At 40.3% G+C, this 22031-nt stretch overlaps 1 protein-coding gene across 9 annotated transcripts in view; it reads left to right on the forward strand.

The window, feature by feature from the left end:
• Positions 1-17833, forward strand: part of ELAVL4 (ELAV like RNA binding protein 4) — a 111883-nt gene extending 94050 nt beyond the window's left edge. For 7 of the 9 annotated variants that reach the window (XM_019479308.2, XM_059727820.1, XM_019479306.2 and 4 more), the window contains 4 exons: positions 9076-9229; positions 9655-9880; positions 11291-11329; positions 15073-17833. In XM_019479308.2, the coding sequence (XP_019334853.1) occupies positions 9076-9229; positions 9655-9880; positions 11291-11329; positions 15073-15400 (747 nt within the window). In that variant the 3' untranslated portion in view covers positions 15401-17833. The remainder of the gene's footprint in view (positions 1-9075; positions 9230-9654; positions 9881-11290; positions 11330-15072) is intronic. The other 2 variants (XM_019479305.2, XM_014598736.3) reach the window with 1 other exon arrangement.
• Positions 17834-22031: the final 4198 nt, after the last annotated feature.

The following is a 22031-nucleotide window of genomic DNA, read 5'->3' on the forward strand; positions in this document are numbered from 1 at the left end:
CTACATTGCCCTTCTCTGGCCGGCACCCCACCCTTTTCCTTGTGTTTCACAATGAGCTGTGGTTTAGAGCAGGGGCATATTTGCTTGTATTGTTGGATCAATGTACAGAATTATAAGAGCATCTAATTGATTCTTGTAGATGCCCTCTAAAAAGCTTTAAAAAATGTCATCAGTATTTTCAGAGACCAGATTGAACATACCTTTATTTTGCTGGCTGAAATGGCTTGATTTTGTTAAATATTGGCATTAGTATTAAAGATGCAGGAAATGGACATTGTTTTATTATTTTATTGTTTAGGTTTGCTCCAGTCTAAGCTGGAGTCCATTAGGGCCTTCCAGCTTAGACCAGATTGAGCCTCAGGTATGTGACCACGTAAGGTGTTGGTATGTGGCTTCACCTCCCTACATGCCGTCCAGGAAAGGCTACTCCCCTTGGTTACTCTCTACCTATGGGGAGGTGGTAGGGAGGGTGGACTCATGGCATCTGTCTACGAGACTTCCTCCTTCCCATGCCAACTCACCTTCCTCCTTCCCATGCCAGCTGTTTTACAAGCTGACCCCCTAGGAAACAGAGCCAGCACTCTACCCACCCAGTTGCTTGTCGGCATTGAGTAAAGCTTGTGGGACCTTCTGTGGCTCCAGCCCCCAAAACCAAGGTCTGAGGAAGCTGTGAGGCATTTGGAAGCATGTTCATTCCCACAATTTTGTCACATAAGGCCGGGTACAATATGCCGCTGAGCTGTGACACATTTTTAAAATGTGAAGGCGGTAGGCCTTATGCAGAGTTAGCGGGCACTTGCATTTGCATTCAGGAAAACCTGCAGCAAGATGTTAACCTTGAAAGCGAACTTTTAATGGGGCATTATCAAGTCAACTATAGTCTTCGACACTGCAAGTCATTGCATGTCCTTCACCTGTCCCTGCCTCCCACCTTTGCCATTTTCCTGGCTTTCCAGGAAAATGTCCCCGCACTGTTGGCCATTCTTCTCTCTCCTGTGAAAGAGCCGCAGTCTGGAGGAATGCTGGCTGCGTGCAGGTGATCCAGCCAGCTGACAAGGCCCGGGCATCTGTCAAATGGACAGAAACAATAAACTAAAGAAAGCTGTATTTTTTAATTTTTCAGTGTTGTAATCAGTAACCCTTTCCTTATCAATAGGAGCCAAACATTTTCTGGCGTGTTTTATTATTTTGCTGAATGGTGGGTGCCCTTTTACTCTTTGACTATGACTTTAATCAAGATATCTGGGGAAGGGGCACCGATAAAGGAAATGTTTGTATGTTCACATGCCTAGCAATAGATCTTTTTTAGGTGAGTTGTATTCACACTGAGCTAAGCATAGCACATATTTTAGCAAATGGTTTCTGTAGCATTGTAGTTGTTCCCTATGAGGGAAGAGACATTTCCTTTGTAATCACAGATCAAACTTCTGTGCAGTTCTACACAATATTTTGGGTAGATGAAGATGTGTCACCTACTGAAATAAATCCAGCTGCCTGATATGGGAGCCATTTTGAGAAGGTTAATTTAAGCCTGATGGTAAAGGTTAATGTTGAAGATTGGCTAGAATTTGAGTTGAATCAAATAGCAAAAAGGAAATGAGATGTACAGTGCAGTGCACTAGGTAGGTAGAGATTGCTTAAACACCGCTACTCCAGGGCTGAATCAAATGGATGGCATCTGCTAGGAGGTAGAGGTAATGTTCTGTAATGTCCATAAATGATCAAAACATCTGAACGTTGCTATCGAGGACACTGGAACAAGGACGTTGAAGAACTTGGAAGGGAGGTTGAAATCAGAAGGAAACTGTGGACCACCTGGAGAGCAGCCCTGGTCCTTCCTTGCGTTACCTTGTGAGACATGTCTCCCCGGTTGAAGCGGGCCACACGCTGCCTGCCATAAGACGAGCAGAAGAGTATTAGGAGAGGATGGAGGCCCTGACCTAGCCAGTCTCTTGTCTGATAGGTGCTGCCATAAAGAACAAAGTTGGTCCAAACTCTTGATTTCTGTCAGTATAATCGAGGTGTTAAATTCCTCCCGTACATAAAGTGACAAAGCTCCAAACGAGCAAGACCCCTCAGTGTAGTCAAAGGCTTTCTCTGCATCTCAGTTGACTATAATTTCAGGCTTTTTGGAAATTAATATCGATGATTAAGTATTGATATTTTAGCATCGTCTGATACTAGCTGGAAGCAGTTACTGTTACTAAATCCTGTTTTATTCACATCTAGGTGGCGATAGCTTAAAAGAAAATGATTAGGAGGCTGGCAAGGACCTGAGAAACTTATTAACCACTTCCTGCTGCGTAGGAGCAGAGCAGCAATGTGACAGCGTTAATATGTAAAAACGTGTGTTTTGGTTTCCATGGCTGTTGTCTTTAGATGCAGGGTTTTTTTCCCAAAGTGGAAGCTCTTTAAAGGCCACGACAAATTTTTTAAATAACTCACGTACTCACCAACCTGCCCGTGCATCAGTGGAAGGTAACCAGAGAATAGCAAGATCAAATTCAATTCATGCTATACCCTACCAGGCTCTGGCTAAAAGGCTGTCTTTGAAGGTTAAACAGAAGGTTAATCCAGATAGGCAAGGGCAGACTGAGAAGGGGAAGGAGTGTGAAAGCCCCATTTAAACTCAGCGTGGGCACCTGGTTGCAGCTGCAGCAGAACAGTGCAAGGGAAAGGATGGTCTGTTGGGTAACCAGCTCCTAAACCATGTAGTGCTTTGAAGGTTAAAACCAATAAACTGAACTGCAGCCAGAAACTTCTTGGCAGTGAGATGTGCTGCTGATTAGAGTTGTGGTGTTATGTGCCCCCTGCATGACGCCGGCCTAAGTACGTGGGCGCCTGCTTTCTCCATTAGGGCAAGTTTCCAAGCGGTCTCAGCAGATAGCCAGTGTAGAGCATGCAACTGTGACCTGACCGTCGGGTAACAACCGCAAGAGTCATTGCTGCAAGGTGCTCCCAGTTCATCCCAATTCATCTTCGGTGGGGATCATGGTGTTTCAGGGAGCAGGACCCAAGGTGTATTTATGATCTGTTGGGCACATTCGGGCACCCTGCCACTTCTTTCCCAGCTCCCACTATAAAGCTTTATAAATGTTGAGTGGAATTAAGGACCACAAATGGACAGCTGTTGGTGTGTGTGTTTTTTTCACGATAGATCAGATTGCAGGTGTTCCAGCCTGCAGAATTAGGGTCTAACACCCCCCACCCCCCGGTTGCTTTTAAAATGAAGATAATCATTTTGTTGCATTATACAGCAGGTCAGCATTAGTCGTAAAGGGGAGATCTGTGATTGTGGTACCCGAGGATAAAGCCCAGAGAGCTTTGCTGACACTGGTTTTTTGCTCTTTAACAGAAGACAGCTCTGTCTCTAACAGTTTGAACGTTGTAACTCGGGTTAACAAATTCCTTTTCACCCTTCTGTCTGCAATAGTGCTATTGCTATAATGAAAGGGGGTTTTCCACTGCGTATATTTGTGGAGATTCCAGTTTGGGTTTTCTGTTCCACACAGCGTGAACAATTATTTCTCTTATCGTTGCTTTTCACGTTTCCCGAAATACTGCCAGATCCTTATTGGCAGATATCGTCCCAAAAATATGGGGACAGAATCACCTTTGTTATCCCTAATCATAATTTACCCTCGAAGTTGCATTGAGACACTAAGGGTAAAATAACTCTTCATCCCAAGAGTTAAAAGAAGATATTTTGACAGGGTGATGCTGATAATCTGGGTCTTGGATTTTCAGGATCTTCGTTAGAGATGGCACAGGCATGCAGAGAAACTAGCCAGATCCATGTGTTTTTAAAAGCAGTGTCTCTCTCTGCATGGGATGTTCACAAATCTTATTTTTTACATGCAGGATACTAGATGGAAACGTCCTGCTTTTTTTCTGCCACTAACTCACTGTGTGACTTCAGGCAAATTTATTTCACTTCTCTCTGCTGGCATGACTTCCATTGGGATAAAATAGTGCCAATGCTTCTCTTTTGTCAAGCGCTTTGTAAGCCCACTGATGGTACCTATCTGTGTAAATCAGCTGTAGGCAAACTTTTCCAGCTAGGGACCAGAATGATGCCCGCTTGGGTCAGAGGCGGGCAGATGGACTGGCACTGGGACCTGTCCAGAACCGGGGCTTCTCATGGGGCATGGGGAAAGCACCCACAGTTGAAGCCCACCTTGTGCTGAAGCCCCTTATCTGTAGGCCAGATCCAATGCCTCCATGACCTTTGTGTGCCAACCCCTGATCTAAATAGATCATGCACAGAGAGTAAGAGGAAACATTATCCCCATTTTATAGGCTGGACTCTCAGGCAGGAAAAGGTTAAGTGACTTGCCCAAAGCTACGCAAGGAATAGCTCCTTCCATATATCGCTCCTAGTAACAGAGTCTTTCAAACTTCTTAATGAAGGTCCGTACCTGCCTGTGTCACTGGGCCACATTTTCCCAATAATTTACAAACGTTGGGTGGGGAGGAGTAAAAGACGGCAGCCCGCAGGACACTGCGCATGAACGTCTAGGGATTGGGGTTGTCTCGGGTAGCGGTGCCCTGTGGTCTTAGAGCATCCGTGCTGCCATCTCGCGGGCCTCAAGCTGGCAGAAACTGGTCCACGCAGAAGGCAGCATACTTCATTTTTTACAAGAAAGCGAGTGCCTTGCGTCACTTAGAAGCAGCTCTTGTGACCCGGTAGAGCAGGGTTGACACACTCCAAATGGATGGGACCGGGCTGCCGTGCAAGAAGACAAAGCTTTTGGGAGCACACCCAGACCAACAGAAATTGAGAGGCTATTTCATTAGCCTTGCTTCTGGGGAAAAATCTTTCTAACAGATGGATAGGCTGTGATGGACTTAGATGTAGTCATGCTGGATAGGCGCATTAGCTAAAGGTTTCTTGCAAGTTTATTGGCAGTGAAATGGCTGAGAGTCAGCATTAGGCACCGAGTAGTCAGGTGTCTTCGAGACAGGTGGGACAAGCTCAGGCTTCTCTTGGTGGTTGTATTATGGTCACAAAGATTATGGTTTTGGCCATGGGGGCCGAAACTTCTGCCAAAAGTTTGGTGGGCAGGAAAACAGCTAAAAAAATCAGGAGGGAAAATAATTCTGCTGAGCGTACAAATGTTCTTCTACGCCTGTAGACTGCAGCTAATTATTTCCAGGGAAGGCATGCAATGCAAGAGCCTGTATAACTTCCGCATGTATGTTGCTTCTCCTGGACACACATTGATGAGACTCTAGCAAATTTTACCTTTCTTTAACAGTTCAAGTAGAGAAGTATTTTGTCCAGCGCCAACCACAGTGGTGGTGCCTGAAAGGTGTGGTGACAAGCAGTCTGAAAGAATATTTAGCTAAATATCTACATCCCCGTGTGTGACAGGTAGCTATTAGCCACACCTCATTACTGTTGGATTAAATATTTTAGTGTGGATAAACTAAGCATCACAGGGGGTGGAAAAATGTCTCCAAGCTGCCTTTTTACCTGGCTATTGGTGGCAGCCAAGCCCCTTAGTATAATTTATGGTGACCTGAGGACAGCTCTAAGTTACACTGGGTAAAGTGGTCTCCTAATGGTGTTTCTGACGGATCACAGTATTTCCAGCCATGATCGTACCCAGGAATGTCTGAGCTGTGCAGTGCGGGGTGTTGAGTTGGTTTTGGGTCCATCAAAGAAATCCACAGCTTTGTCACCGAGACTTCCCTGCCCTTGTTACGCTCTTGAGCCTGGGTCCAGGATCTGTCCGATAGCATGTGGAAATGGTTTGAAGCAGTCTTTTTAAAGAGCATCTTTCCAATAGAAGAGAGACCCTTGAAGAAGTTTGATTGTATTGGTTGTAAAATTAGATGTGTAGCAAAAAAAATAATAACAATTCTCTGTTATTCTGTGCATATTGATAGAATTTATCATTGGAGACAAGGGAGCTATAAAAGAAACCCAACAGTATCATATTATTTCCCATGCAGATTTAATCTAAGCAATGTGCAGTGATCTTACAGAATAACCACCTCTCGATTCCAAGTTGTAACGTGCCTGGATCGGCCCTTCATGTAGCCGCTTTGCATGCTCAGACTCGCATACCCTGAATTTCTTGCAGTAGCAAGGATTTTCACGTCTTTTTCTTTTTCCAACGGGATTTGTGTTGTAAGTCCCTGCGTTGCGAATAACCAGCGTAAATAAACTCATTTTTAACGGGAGAGAAGTGTGAATGTAAAGAATTCGTGCAACATTATTTTCTGAGCGTTTTACAATTTTAGGTAACAGAATGGGAGCTGGTTTTGGCATGGCTCCGTAATAGCTGTTTTAACATCAGTAGCAGGGTGACCTCTTGGTTGGGGGGGAGGGTTGCTTTTGAGAGTTAACACCTTTTGAAAGCCTGTGCCGCACAGAACTGAGTGAAGTAGTAACTTGAATGCAGGACGGCACATCCTAACCAGCATTTGTAATCCTCCGACCTAAGAGGAAATCTAAGGAAATGTTGCTAGAGGTTAAATAATTGCCATTTCTGTCGCTGGCCTTGCGTCCATCCAGCTGAGAACCCCATCTCCCACATACTGAGGATAGCTGAGTAACTTTGAGCAGCTTCTTGCCAGACTCCCCTGCATCCAGAAAATCTTAATGTCAGGTGGAATTAAAATGATATCTGAGTTGTTATCTGTGCTTACGTGTGCTGTGGGTGGATGTTTGTAAGAGAGAGTGAACTTTGCACAATCTCTCTGTCCTTTATCTGTCTTCCCGGCTTTTACAAGAACAGAGGAGAGTATTAAAAATTGCAAGAATCCCAGTCTTTGTCACTGGTCCTGGAAGTGGGGTTTTTGCACAGACCAGTATACTCCCAGCCTACACAAATAGAGCACGAACGTGCCAGCACGAAGAAGCCCAGAACCTGAGTTTCTCGTTGGCACTTTTCCCAGGAACTTTATTGATCTTCTAAGTCTCTGGCTTGAGGAGCAGATGGATTTTTCCAGGCTCTGAACAGTGTTTTAAACTGTTATTTCTAAAGTAGGTTAAGCTCTAGGTGTGTGATCCTTGGCAGTATGCTTCTTAAGACGAGATGCTTGCAAACCAGATTTTGTTGGAGATGTATTCTGCCTCTCTCCACCCTCAAGGTGAAACGCTGGCTGCATTGAAGTCCGTGACCAAGTTCCCACCAAGTTCAGTGCAGCCAGGATTTCGTTCCCTGCCTTTAATCCTCCTGAAAACTGAGGGATTCCTCGTGATGGCAGATTGTGGATAGATAGAAATATCCCAGGTGTAGCTGTACCGGGGCTTGCTAGCCCTAGTACTTAACACGCTACCTGTTCTAGTCCTGGGTCTCTCTTGAGCCCGTCTTGCTCGTCGTCCCCCAGCTTTCTTCAGTTTGCGTGTTTGTTTTATGGTTATACACAAATGGGGAATAGGATAAGAACCAGCGGTGCTCAACATATCAGCAAAGACTGCATTTTGAACCATCACTTCCACGGATGGAGGGACAATCCTTTAATCTCTAGGTGCCCCTCTACCCTGCCAACAGAAATCTTGGTGCATATGTGGGATTTTGAAAGGCGTATTACTTAGATGAAGGTGTCCTATTGAAAGCACCAGGTATGAGCTCCTAAACCCCTTGAGCACACACTAAAGAGACCTGGTCGGGCAAGACACCTGAATTCCTGCCCTCTTCCCCAGCCTCTGGACTTACTGTGGGTTGAAAAGCTATTAGACTTTTTTTGTGCCAGTGGTGTCATTGTCTCCAACTGCCATACCTGGTGGAAATATTTTCATTAAACCTTTTTCCCCCCCCTCATTTCTCTCCTTATTTTTCATCCATTTCGCTTTGGTTCTTGTTGCTTACCATTAATTTTAAAAAGTTATATACAGGCATCCAAGTTATAAGAAAGTTATCAAAAACCTTCATGGAAAATCTGTAGAGCTTGTCTCCAGTTACATGCAGAAGGCTGGGGAAGCTGATATTAGTCACTCGCATCATTTTCTGCGTTGAGTCAACATCTATTTTTAGGTGTGGAGCACATAAAGACATCGTCTTGACACACAAAGACATCTAATGACATCATTTGTGTTTGGGCTGTAGAGGAGCCAGCTTAATGCATCCTCCTTTTGACTTAAAGTATGTACGTAGACATAGCACAGGAATTTAAGCGTACATTTAGATTGAAATACATTTTATTTAATTAAATTGTAAGGAATCGGTATTTTAGACATGCCATTTAATATAAATATGTTCACATTCCAGGCTGAATACTCGCTGTGTAAGAAGCGACTTTTTATAGTTTGAGGACTTGAGTGTATTTTTTATTTTTTTTTAAATGTAGTGTTTTATATGTGTGTTAAAGGTGTAAACCTAGCTTTTCTATTAGTTTTGTGCTAGCTGTTTTTCCCACATCTAATGTAGTAATTTCCTGACTATATACACACAGTATATTAACTGGATTTTTACCTGCTTATCTCGTGGTGTTTTTATGGGTAGCTTTCAGACTGGCAGCGAAAGAGGGATTTTTTTTCGCAATCAATTGCAGATAAAATGATGGGAACGTATCTTCAGATCCCTAAACAGATGTTCGTTTAGCTTAATTTCACCAGTGTTTTGTGATTCAGCAAGGGTAGAGCAAACCAGCGCAGAATGAAAGCACAAAGGGATAGAGCATAAAAGTTCACTCTGCAAATAACCTGATCTGTTTCAGACACTTGAAACAAAAAACGCTGGAACCTCCAAACGCTGGGTATATTCAGAGATTATTGTGTGTTGGATACAGTAAATCATCTATACACCCACAACCCACAGGGGTAAATTTACAAAGCTGTGTGTGGGAAGTTGTGCATTATTCTAACTCCATACAATAGTTATTTTGTGCCTGCACTTAAAAGAACCCTTATCCTTGCATTTATTTATCTCCAGCTTTTCTTTTGTTCTCTTCACATTTTCCTGGTTCTTGTTGCTATAACAAGAGCAGCTAAAATCTGAAGTATGGGGCTATTCAAACCAGCATTAAGAGAGTGTAAAGATGGAAAGTTAACCTGTCGGTTTAAATGTGAAAGGTGAATGCATCCCTCTAAAATGTGTTTAATTCTTCTTTTTAATCCCGTAGGTGTCGTATGCCCGTCCAAGTTCAGCATCAATCCGAGATGCGAACTTGTATGTCAGCGGCCTTCCAAAAACAATGACCCAGAAAGAACTAGAACAGCTATTTTCACAATACGGGCGCATTATCACCTCACGTATTCTGGTTGATCAAGTCACAGGTTAACATTTTTTTTTTCTTAAAATTCAAATCTTTCATGGAAGTGGCAAACTTAAATGCTGTTGAACTGGGCCAGCTATAATGAAGTGTCAACATTGTGCAGTACATTAAGAAAATACAATTCTGGACATACATTTCAATCCTATGTTAAAGTGCATATACAGGGGGCGGGGGGGGTTAATATAACTGTGGGGGAATATGTTCATTTTAAAACGCTGATTTTTTTTTTTTAATTACTTCCAGTCTGTTTTTAAGGGGAATGTATGGAGCAGTTTACTAATGTGTTAGGTCTGCTTCTATTTAATAATCGCAGTATAACATAGGAGGGGCATTCAGTTGTGTTTCCTTGCTTGCTTAGGGGACCGGCTCCTGAAAGCCATCTTCCTTTTATTTATTTGCCTAAAAGACTGATTTCTTTATTCCTAGGAGTTTCTCGGGGTGTGGGATTTATCCGTTTTGATAAGAGAATAGAGGCAGAAGAAGCCATAAAGGGACTAAATGGCCAGAAGCCTAGTGGTGCTACAGAACCAATTACTGTGAAGTTTGCCAATAACCCCAGCCAGAAAACAAGCCAGGCCCTCCTTTCACAGCTGTACCAGTCTCCCAACAGACGCTATCCTGGACCCCTTCACCACCAGGCTCAGAGATTCAGGTAATTATCTGCACAGGAACTGAGCGTGTACCCGGTACACTGGTTCGGGGCAGGTGTTGTTTTGGAAATCTGGTCTAGATCGGTAGATTGCCCCGAATTTCCTTGTGAAATGGAACGTTCTTTCCGTGAGAACGAGAAGAAAACCTGCTGACAGCAATAGTCATGTCTTATTTACTGAAATAGCTCAAAAATACTCTTCAATCAGTTTTCACGGAGCCTTAGACAAAGGGCTGATGGAATAAAAGGTTACGTGGATAATTAAATGAAAACTGACGATGCTGTTCTTTCTGATTTCTTAGTAACTCATTTTCTGCTATATTAATGGTTTGGATGCAACTTTCACTTTGATGTTAAGTGTATTGGATTGGTAGCAAGCAAGAAGTTGAGTTTATTCACAGCAGTTTCATTAACGTATTAGCATCAGATGGCTGCTGTCAATATAAAGGCACCTTGTGTAGCCCTTGGTTTGACCTGCAGACGCTCTCCGTAAGGTTTTTGCTTTGCATTGAAAAGTACTGCTTGTATCAGATATATATAACTTGATATTAGCAGTAGTCTGTGCTCTCTGTACTACTGGGTAAGGTTTTTATTTTTATTTTTTAATGTTAAATGGGAAGGGTCAGACTTATTGGTGGAGTTAAGATAAATATTGGCTTTTAAAAATTCTTCCCTTGAATCTGAATTTTGCCATGTTAAAATATGCTAATAAATTGAAGAAGGGCACAGGGATAGTCAGTTGTCTGGCTATTCTGAAAACAAGCATATATTTAAAATATTCTTCTGGTAAGCTTACAATATCCATTGAGGTTTTTGCTGAATCATTACATGGATAAAGGGTATTTCATATGTGTGTTGAATGTTAAAGCAAATTATGCTTCATCTACAAAATTCATTGGCAATTTACATTGACAGCTTTGGGGGATCGTTATTAAATGTTTTTCTAATGGGAACAAAGCCTAAACCCATCTTGTAAAACTTGGTAGCAAGAATTGCTATAAATGGTTTGTTTCTACTCCTGTAATTTTGGACTGTGACATTTTATTCACAAGTTTAATTGCAATGGAAGGTGAACAGCTGAAGTATCATACTTGTTATGATTTCACACTAATGTAATCTAAAAAAAGAAAAATCAAAGGGGAATTTTTAACAGCAAATCAAACCTGGAGCTAGAGGTATATATGCTTCACCTTTCATTGAATGTAAAAGCATGTTAAAATGGCATTAAATGTTGTGGTGGAAACTTAAGCACAGTCTGAACTTGATAGTGCCATTGGTTCCTAAACTCCTTAGATGTGTGGGAAACTTGTTGAGCATTTCTTCTTTGAAAATGGAACATTATTAATAATAGTTCCATTGAGCGATCTTGCCATCTGTGAGACATTAACCCAAAGACCCTCCTTCTCTTTTCAGGCTGGACAATTTGCTTAATATGGCCTATGGCGTAAAGAGGTAATTAGAATTCCACAGATTGCCAGATGTCCATGTTGGCACAGATTGGTGCTACAATTTATTTTTTAATTCACTAACTTTTATTATTTTTTTTTAATTCCTTCTTTTCTTCCACCAGCATGTCAAATTCTTTTTTTAAGTTTGGACTTCGGTTGGTTTTGTTGCTTTAAGGCCACACGCAAAAATTCCATGTGGTTTTTTTTTCACCTTTTCTTTCATTTACAGGTGGGCTTCTCAGATGGTTTTGGTGCAACAGCTACACACATTCAGATACCAATAGACTGGCCAAATGACACGTTTCCTCAACTCAGAATTATTAACCTGAGCTTTCTGCTAGTCTCCAACCTTGTTGCGTAAAATTTCTTGGTGGAAAACGGAGTTAAACGGCTATTGGCTAAAATGTATGGAAGGACCTCAAGTTCTCCTATATCTGCATTTTATCGGAAAGATGACTTCAAAAGTGTAACTGTGTGCACCTTAATCATCCTTCAGTTTTCTTTTGTTACAGGTTTAACAAGTGTTGCAAATATTTGTCCGTGCGTGTTGTTTGTTTCTTATGCTCGTTTTAATGTGGAAAAGTGTGTCTGTTGAGATTGGATTAAAAGATTAGCTAATTTGGAAACAGTTGTTCTCCACCATGAGTGTGTTCCATGTTAAGTCTGAAATCGGAAACAAGGAGTTCATATCTGTATATATGGTACGCATCACTACTATTGAGGCATAGTCTCATTTATAATGTTACCTAGAAGTGTCCAGTCCACCCATATCCCCACATTTGGAGATGAGAAATCATCTTTGTTTTCAGTAAGTGATGGTCCGACACGTTCTTGAAAACTAGGCGTGCTTTTTATAAACCTCATATTATGCATCTGGTACAGTAAGCATGTAGTAGACAGTATTTATATGATCCCAGTGGCCATCGTACCATCTACCAGCAGGTCCTGTAAACCATTAGACAAATATTATAAGCAAAAGTAACTGTCACACTAGATGTTTCACATTTCTCCAGAAGCCTCAGAAAAGGTATCCATTAGCACGTTTTTTGTTGGGTTTTTTGGTACCTGTTTTGTTTTGTGGTGACAGCCAGATGATGAATCGGAGTTCATTGCATGGTTTTGCAGTTCATTGTGCACCTGTGACTGCCTCACCTGCACTCTGCCCACTCCTCCATCTCTTGCATCGCTGTTAGTAATGTTCAAGGACTCCAAACAGCTGCCACTTAAAACTACCTGTCAGAGGGATGTTCCTTTTTTCTTTCTCCACTTAAATGTGCCAATTATTCTCAGAATTACACTGACCTGTGGCCCAGGATAAATGCTACTCAGTCCTAGACTACAGAGGGTTTAATTTCTCATTTCATGTGTCTCATCAGAGCAAGGAAGAAAGAACAGCCTCCTACCATGTCAAAGCCGGGCCTCTGCTTTCGACTATGATCTGCCAGTATTAGTAGATCATGAGACTTCAGGCTTAAACATCACAACAGCTTCCTTCAGTAATTCTTGAAGTTTTTAAAATTTGTTAGTTGTTTTCTTCTCCCTGAAAACCCAGAAGATATGTACTGGCTGCTCTAGCAAATCGAGAGCCGCAAGGCAGAGGGATGCAGCAAGTAGGATCAACAAGCATTTTTACAACTGTCTACAAACAGTCTCCAGAGTGTCTGTTGTTTTTCCTGTGACAGTGTAGCATGAGACACGCTGATGTGGGATGAAGATTTTATTGGTACTCATCGGATGACTCATTTGGCCTAACTCATTATCGTCCCAAACACAGGTCAATAAACTTTCACCATACCAGCCTGCATGGTGGTAGGAGCTACACCCACCACTGTACTTTCAATTGTGTTCTTAGATGGAAAAACTTAGGGAAAGCTTAGGCAACTTTCAGGGAAGCACCTCCGTGCCACGGACATCTGCAGACCACAAACCTTTGTCGTAACTCTTCATGCCCATACATAAGTATGACGTTTCTGCAGTCTCATAGTGTGGCATATCGTGGACCTGTGCACAACTTTTGTGCACTCTGCAAACCGCATGCTTTAGCATGATGTATCATAATTTACATGGAAGCATACCAGAAACCCTTCTGGCATGCACATGCTTCAGATGAAGTATAACAACACAGAGAGAACACTGTTTGCTGGCCTTTTATATAGGCCAGCAAAGTTTGAAGTGAACTTAGTATAACATTTGAAGGCCCATCTTCAACTGCTGATTGAATAGAAATTGTGATCCTTAGACCTTGCTTTAGATGGCTGGATCCTAAGCCATATATGTTGGCATAGCCTGTGCTGGGTGTTTTTTTGTTTTGTTTTGTTTTTAACCAGCCGAGGCAATAGCATGAGAGAGCTAAACCCACAAAGCTATCCCGCACGATTACGATAATATTAGCATAAGCATACAAGGACAAGAACAAAGTTGTGCCATCCTGTAGGCGGGATTTTCAGAAATTGAGTTCCTTGGGAGTTTTGCCCCAAGTAAGGTCAGTACTTGGATCCCTTTGAAAAGCCGTGCTTGTGCCTGAGAGCATTTGAATGTGTGAATAAAATTACTCCATCATAGGCCACAGATGCAAACAAATGATTTTTCTCAGTTTGGGCTGTGTATTGAAAAGCAATTTTTTTTTAAGGTTATGGTAGAGGAGATGGAGTTTCTAGCTGTAATTCCAGATAGGTGATACAAAATCAACATGATGCACAGTTCTTTTTATAGTCATTTAACTTGCATTACTGTTGAGTAACATTTTGCAGGTCTGTTTGCCAAAGGCACGCTAAAAGAATAGCAATTTCAAAACAAGGTATCAGACAGAAAGCTTCCTACTTCACAGTTATGTCACTGAGTCATTCCCAAAACACAAGCAAGAATTTTATTCGGCTTGGGGAATTAAAATTTGCTGCGTTCAAGATGCCCACTTTTAAATTCCATGGGAAATACGATTTCAGCAAGATTTTCTCTGTGCTCAGTTGTTATTTTAAAACAGAACCCACCTGATAGTGGTCTCAAAAATGGCGTGGTTTGTCAAACTTTTAAAGCAATGTCATGTTCGTAAACCAAACATAACAAAGACATTGCCCTCATGCACTGGTTTTCCTATTTTATAATTAGAACACAACCAATCCTGTTTTGGGGGTGTCACCACCAACAGTATATTCTTTTCAAATGTCTTTGATTACAGTTTTCTAGAAAGAAACGAAACTCAAAACAAAACAGAAAGCCCTCTGTATTTTTTGGATAGATATGAACATATTAACACCACTGAATCTTTCTACAAATATTTCATATTCATATTTAAAGTAAGTCCTAAGAGAGCTATATTCCCACAAGAAACTGGTGGGAATTGAAGTGCTAAACCATCAGTAAATTTGCTGCTGTACCCACTGTCCTTCATTTGTGTTTTCTTTGAGAATGATAGGGACAAATCCTGCAGTCCTTGAGCAGGAGAACTCCTTTTTAGAGTTTACAGGATTAGATCGATATTTAATTCTTTTGCTGGACCACAGTAAGCAGCTAAATTGAAGTTATCCATATAGAGGAACATGCAGCTGTATCCGATTCTGGTCCTTTCCATTGGGCATAGATCTCAGTCGTTCAAAGCAGGGGTTGAAGTCTGTGTAACTGAGACCAAAGGGGCGGGGGCGGCATATAGTTTGCATCCCCAGGTTTGGATGGTGATTTATTTAAGTCTTGATTCCATGTAACGTGTTCAAAGAGATATATTTAGAATAGACCCCTCTTTTTGTTTGGTAGGTTCTCCCCAATCACAATTGATGGGATGACGAGCCTGGTCGGAATGAATATCCCTGGTCACACTGGGACTGGATGGTGTATCTTTGTCTACAACTTGTCTCCCGACTCAGATGAAAGTGTGCTGTGGCAGCTCTTTGGTCCCTTCGGAGCAGTCAATAACGTCAAGGTCATCCGCGATTTCAACACCAACAAGTGCAAGGGATTTGGCTTTGTCACCATGACCAACTACGACGAAGCTGCCATGGCAATTGCCAGCCTTAATGGATACCGTTTAGGAGACAGAGTATTGCAAGTTTCCTTTAAAACCAATAAAACCCACAAATCCTGAATTTCATATCCTTACTTACTAAAATATATATATAAATATATATACGAACAAAAAAAAAAAACTCTTCAAGGCTTATATTCAACCATGGACTTTATAAGCCAGTGTTGCCTAAGTATTAAAACATTGGATATCCTGTGATGAACAGGAAAGGATTTTATAATGCTTAGAAAAAAAACCTTTGATGCATTGAATGTTCTTTCATAGCTGTCGTTGTTGAATATACTATACATAGATAACAATGTGCAGGGATTTTTACCCGGCCAGCTAGTTTTACCACCTTCCTTGAAGGTGGGTCTTTTTAAGATGACCATTCACTCATTTAAAAAAATAAATAAAAACAATTTTTACAAACTAATGGGATTAAAAGCAAGAAAAAAAAAGATTCTTTTTTCTTTTCCTTTTTCTTTCAAAGCATTGATCCAATCAGATTGGTAAACCCCCCCACATAAATTAAAGAGGAACAATAAAAATTGCAAAAAAAAAAAGAAAAAAAAAACAACCATAATTTTGCAACTTTTTTTATTTTTCCTTTTTTCTTTTATATCATGTGAACTAAACAGTCTTCTGTTAGGGAATGGGGTCAAAGGGGGATACCTGATGACACAACAATTTAAATAACATTAACAATGTTGCCAAAGAGGTGGTCTCTTTGCTGAAAATGGGTTTCAAGAAAAATCTATTTTTATAAAATATAAAGAATTTTTACAAGAGAATCTGGATTTGAGAAAAATATTTTGACTGGCTAATTTAGGGGAAATTGACAACTTTGTCATGTTCATACTGCACTGGTAACTTTTTAGAGATCAAGATGTGTGTTTTAAACTGGATTAGTAGATTGTTTTTTGAAGGATGGGTTACAAACAGATGATCTTCGTATCTTTTCATAGCATGTAATAAAAATATTAAATACAGTACGGGAGAGTGTTCTTCCCAGGCACACAGTTACCCACAGTCAAAACCCAAAAGCAAGGAGATGAGTTGCAAGACAGTTTTTCTTTAAGTCATCAGTACGGGATATCAGCAGAACAAAAGTTAAAAAAATTAGTTTTTTGATCAAAAACTTCCTTGGTTTGAGCAGTAGGTGCTACAAAATTATTTACATATCTTAGTATCATAGTTAAATGTAATGTGTTTAGAAAAACTACATTTGCTTTAAATTTGTTAAGACTTTTCAAATTCACTTTCTAGCCCATGCTAATATAACTGGGCTGTGTTGGCACATTTGGAACACTGTTTATGTTGCTTGAAACACTTATTTATTTAATTGCCGATGTGATGCATATGGCCAAAATCAAATATAGCTAGTTTGGCTAGTCTACTTATTTGTTTACTTAAACTATGGGAAGAAGCATATTATTGTGTCATTTTGTTGTGTGTGTATGTGTATATATAATATAAATATATATATATAAAGTTATTTTTTCTTTTGGTTAATTTATTCTAAGTTGTAACACTTTGCTAGTTTTGTTTGTATATGTCTTAAAATGTTTTCTTATGATACTTAAGTGACAGAGGTATCAAGGTAACTTGTGTAGAAATATTGTTTGATATATTGTCATGTTTGTTGTGAATATTTTTTCTTACTGCACAGTAGAAAAGAAAACAACTGGGTCTTTATTTTAATGTAATTCAGATTGGGGAAAACAGAGCTAAGGGAACAAACTGACTGAGGGGGTGCTCTCCCATGTCCAGTGCACTGATCATTTTAGTATGTTTGTGCTTTGTACGGTTATATATTTAAAACAAAAAAAAGGGTCATGCTCTTCCCTGAGTACTAGAAACAGTTACTCGCTATGCATAATCTAGTTGATAGTTAAATTTGCTATTGCTTTTCTTGTCTTGTTATATAAAATCTTTTCAATACAAGTTTAGTCTAATGGTAATAAAACGTTATGGTTATTTATAACTTGTGCTTATTTTGTGCATTTTTTCCATGCTATACCCACTAACTGCATGTAGACTAAGTATTGTTTTTTCACACTGAAGAGGCAAACTTTTGTAGTAGACAAATAACTAAAGCAAAGGCTGCATCATAATTTTATCAGTTTTTTTTTTTTTACTTTAAAAATGTTAGATTTTAGTTCAAAAGAACACTCATTCAATGTTCAGGGAAACCTTTATACATCATCTGCTATGAATGAGCGCAGTTTGCTGGGAAAGTTTTGATGCATTTGCTAAGCATTAGTGGGGAAGGCATGTCAGAATCTTTTCTCTACAATGTGTTTTACTATCTGAATAATAATAATAATAAAAAATCTTTCTTAGGACCAGGCAGTTGTATACTTTAGTTATAATGAATGACTTCATGTTAACCTTGCTAGTTTAGATCATTTCTGAGGGAAAGTATTGTAAATGTTTTTTTCATAATCTTGTTGTGTTTGAATTATTTGTACTTTAATTGTCCAGACAATAAATGAAAGTGTGTAGAATGGCTATGGACTTTCCAGATTTTTAAACGTGTGCAGATGTTTTTAGTAACCTCAGCCACATCATAAAGAAGGTAGATATTATTGAGTGCAGTCAACAAGGTCTTTAAAGATATCCTAAAGTATAAGGCAAACCAGTTGAAGGGTCTTTGTTACCTTTTTCCTAACAAAGCTTGAGCTTGGAGAGAATCAGCCAATTTGAGGTCTTTTAATTCAAATTAATTACTGCAGAGTCATTGTACTTAAGAACTTTTTATTTTTCAGTGGGGGAGATCTTAGAAGGAGGGTTTTTTTTATGTTCACAGTGTTTTTACACAACGAAAGTATTATCAATACTGAAAAGGTAGTAAATGGGTTTTGTCATTATGCAAGTCTTAAGTCAACAGTTAGTTTGTTTGACTTTTCTATTTAACATGCTTATGCTATAAATGTCATGCAGTATGAAACAGTCGACATATTATCTGCTGTAAGATTCAAATATATATATATATATATATAAATCACAGTCATTCAACATTTGAATTTTTTTTCACCATGTACTCTAGCCAGAGGTGATCCTCTCTCTCAGTTGATTTATTGGTTTGAATCCCATTAAATACTGCTCTTCACCCTTTGTTTATGTTCTGTAATATTCTCTCACTAATTGAAAATATGTACCTTGTAAAACTGCAACTCTGCATTTCATAACTGAGCTTAGGAAAAAAAACGTGTCAGTGGATTGGATGGACTGCAGTTCTTCAGCATCTTCACTAATAAACTCATGTCTTTATGAGATTAAATTAACATGTTGGCTAGAATAATTAATTTCAGGCCATGGAATGAGATTGTTCTTAAATTTACAGCCTGTTTAATTCAGCCTTAAATCAACCTGAGCATTATATGGTAACATGTAAAGGTTGTTACTTCCTCTGTTTAAAGACTAGGAGCTTTTCTGCTGTTTTTCTACAGCAAACAGACCCACATCATCAAAAAGAAAAAAAGTAAAAGGTCATATACCTTAGGCAGTTATTAACATATAACCCAAAGTATCAGAGAACCATTTTATTTTGAAACTGAAGTTCTGAAGGAGGACTTTGACTTGGGAAGAGTACACATAAATATATATATATGGGAAAGAGTGCTCCTTACAAAGCACTTTCCTAGGAGGGTGTGCAGTAATTTCTGGTGACTTTTTTCCCCCCTCCTATGCTGTGTGAATCATGTGCTTATGTTGTCAGAAGAGTAGGAAAGGCAAACGCCTCTCCTTTGTTCACCATAGGGCATGTCTACATGTGCATTAATGCACTGTAATCGGTGCTACTGCGCAGTACTGCCGGCACATGTCTTTACATGATGCTAATGTGCAGTAGACTAATTCTATTGCACATTAGCATGGCTTTTGCCATGATGTGCTAATGTTCAGGAGAATTAGTCTACTGAGCTTTCAGCGTCTCTTGTGGACACCAGGGGCGCATCTACAAGTTCTTTGGGAGCAATCCTGCTCTCATTGAAGTTGATTGGAGTTTTGCCACGGACCTCGGTGGGGCCAGGATTTCGCTCTTTAACTGTTCCCCCTTTGCCTGTCAAATATTCAATTCTTTAATCCAAGCATAGCATTTATTTTTCTTCAGCGTTGCAGCAGATAAGAAGAATCTCTTGGGGGGGTGACTTTGTTTCTACTCTCCGTCCAGTTTATTTAAGATGACTCGTTTAACAAAGGAAGGCTCTGCATTGTTGGCAGCTTTGGCATGCCGCCCCTCTGAGGTGTTTTCCCCGTTGTCATCAGGGCTTTTGTTCAAATTTACCTTCACAGTATTTGAACTTTTGTAAAATTGAACCAAAAAAATTGTTTTCCCCAGCTTTAATGAAAATGTTTAAGCCAAATCCGACTAATACCAAATCCAGAGCAGTTCCTGACCTTTATATTTTTTTCTGTTAAAGTACAATTTATCCTTTTTCGCCAAGAGAAGAATGTGCTCATGTATTGAAAGGAACAGGTCATATCTAGAAATGAACTGTAGAAAGATCTGAGTTATCAGTGTGCTATTCCCTGCCATTAAACTTCAGGAAGTCAACCCTTTGTCCCCATAATTGTAGCAGTAAGTTGCAAATGAGGACAAAGACCTGTTAGTCGATCACAAGAAAAGTCTGAGCCATCAATGCAGCCATGAAAAAGATAAATGTGATACAAGGCTGTAGCAGGCATTGGTGTTTCCAGGAGAGACAGAGGAGGTATTAATTAATACCTTTGTTCAAAGCACTGATAAGACCTCACATGGAATGAGTTTGTTCAAGGTAACGGAAAGCATATTTCATGGCAGGAAGCCAAAAAACCTTCAGCCTAGCAGAACGAGGTCTGAGAATGGGTATGGCTCTTCCGTCCACTGTATCAAGGGTAAGAACCAAGAAGGAAGGAAGAATTATTTAAGCTAAACTACAATGTTAGCACAAAAACAAATAGATATGAACTAGTTAGGCTGGAAATCGGAAGGAAGTCGAACCATCAGACAAGGTTCTGAAACCGTCTTCCAATAAAATAGTGGAAGCAAAAGACCCAAATTGGGCAAGTTGCATCCTAACTCCAAGTAATGTTGATGGTGCAGGATCGCCGTGTGATCTGGCCAACAGGGCTGTGACGGACTGTCCTAGTGTATTTTAAACAAGCCTAAAAAAAAATTTCTTATAAGAAACAAAAATGCAAGCCTTAATCTTTGTGAACTGCAAATTAGTTCAGCCTTCTTCATCCCACAGTGAAACCATCTTCAAAAAATACTGTCTGCATTATGCTAGTAAATATTTTCCTGGAAGAAAGAAGCAACTTAATAGTAACAATAAAACAAGCATCTATTCTAAGATGTCTAGTCTAAACTCAAAATGCTGATGTCTGTCACTACAACCCAGCTTGCCTGATCTGCTGCTTATTCATGGACTGATGTAAGGCAAGGAATCTTAGGATTAGAGTCTAGAAGTGGCGTGAGGGAGTTCACGTCTTTTTCTCACTGTACAGCTGAGGAAAACTGAGGCACACAAAGCTTAATTCTCTAAGGTCACATCACACAGGCGGTCTTAGAGAAGTTAGCTTTGACAACTAGATAATCTGACCTGCTCTTCACATGGGGTCCAAACTGAGTTCATGTAACTTAGGCATTTCTTAAATATAATCCGGGCACCACTTTATTTTGAAGCTGAAGTTCTGAAAGAGGATTTCATATCACGTTCGTTACTTGTAAAATATGAGCTATGTTTCATTCCCAGTTACTCTTGATTTACTGTCAAATCAACACCACAGTCCATCTCTTGGACAGAAGAGGCAGACAAGCATATTCCTGTCTGTCCTCCATGCATTGCCATTTAAGGTTCTGGGTCTTTCATCCCCAAGACTTTCCAGGAGCTGAGCTTAATTACTTGTCAGGGACACCTCTTCAGTCCTGCACCAAGATCAATAAAAAGGCAGGCAGCTGGGCTGTCTCTCCAGAGCGCCTGTTGAGGTGGTGCTTGCTTAATAGCCCCCGTTTGGTATTCTCTTCTCGGACAGGTTTCATGTCTTGCCTCCTTCAGAACACAATGCAAAAAATCACTTCTGCTGTTGGAAGCTAACAGTAGACTGACCAGTCAGGCCTTCCTCTCTTCCAATCATCATGGAAGCCACTAAAACATCTTTCTCACTGGAAGAGGAGGAGCATTACCAATAGTCCTAACTGGGCGAGCAATATGCATCTAGTTACTATAGCGGCCACTACCCTAGAAATATGCCTCTGCTTAGATCTGTAGTAATTAAATAAACTAAATCATCAGATGTCATCTTAAAGATTAAGGATTTCTCACTTCCTCTACCGTAAAGTCCCACCAATTCCTTCCCGGCCCATTCACATACAGTCTGCTTGATTTCCAATGGACTGGTATTTGTTAGAAATTAGGGGTGTGCGAAACGGGCTATGTTTGATTTGGATTCGGCCCGAATCGGGCATAGTGATTTGATTGTGATCACTGTCCCAAATTCAATTCGGCCAAACCCAGATGTGAAGATTCAATGCTGATTCGGAGAATCAGTGATTCAGACATAGACACAGCTTTAAATGATTTTTCTACATAACTCGAGGTACCAGGTGCGGCTTGTGATGATGGGGCGGATGGAGCATCCTACAGGAGTGCGGGGGGTTCCCCGAGTGCTCGGCGGCAAGCCCGGAAGTGGACCGGAAATACCGGAGCCCCGTGCCCCCCCCCAG

Source organism: Alligator mississippiensis, chromosome 5 (genome assembly GCF_030867095.1).
Source record: "Alligator mississippiensis isolate rAllMis1 chromosome 5, rAllMis1, whole genome shotgun sequence".
NCBI classification, from domain to species: domain Eukaryota; kingdom Metazoa; phylum Chordata; order Crocodylia; family Alligatoridae; genus Alligator; species Alligator mississippiensis.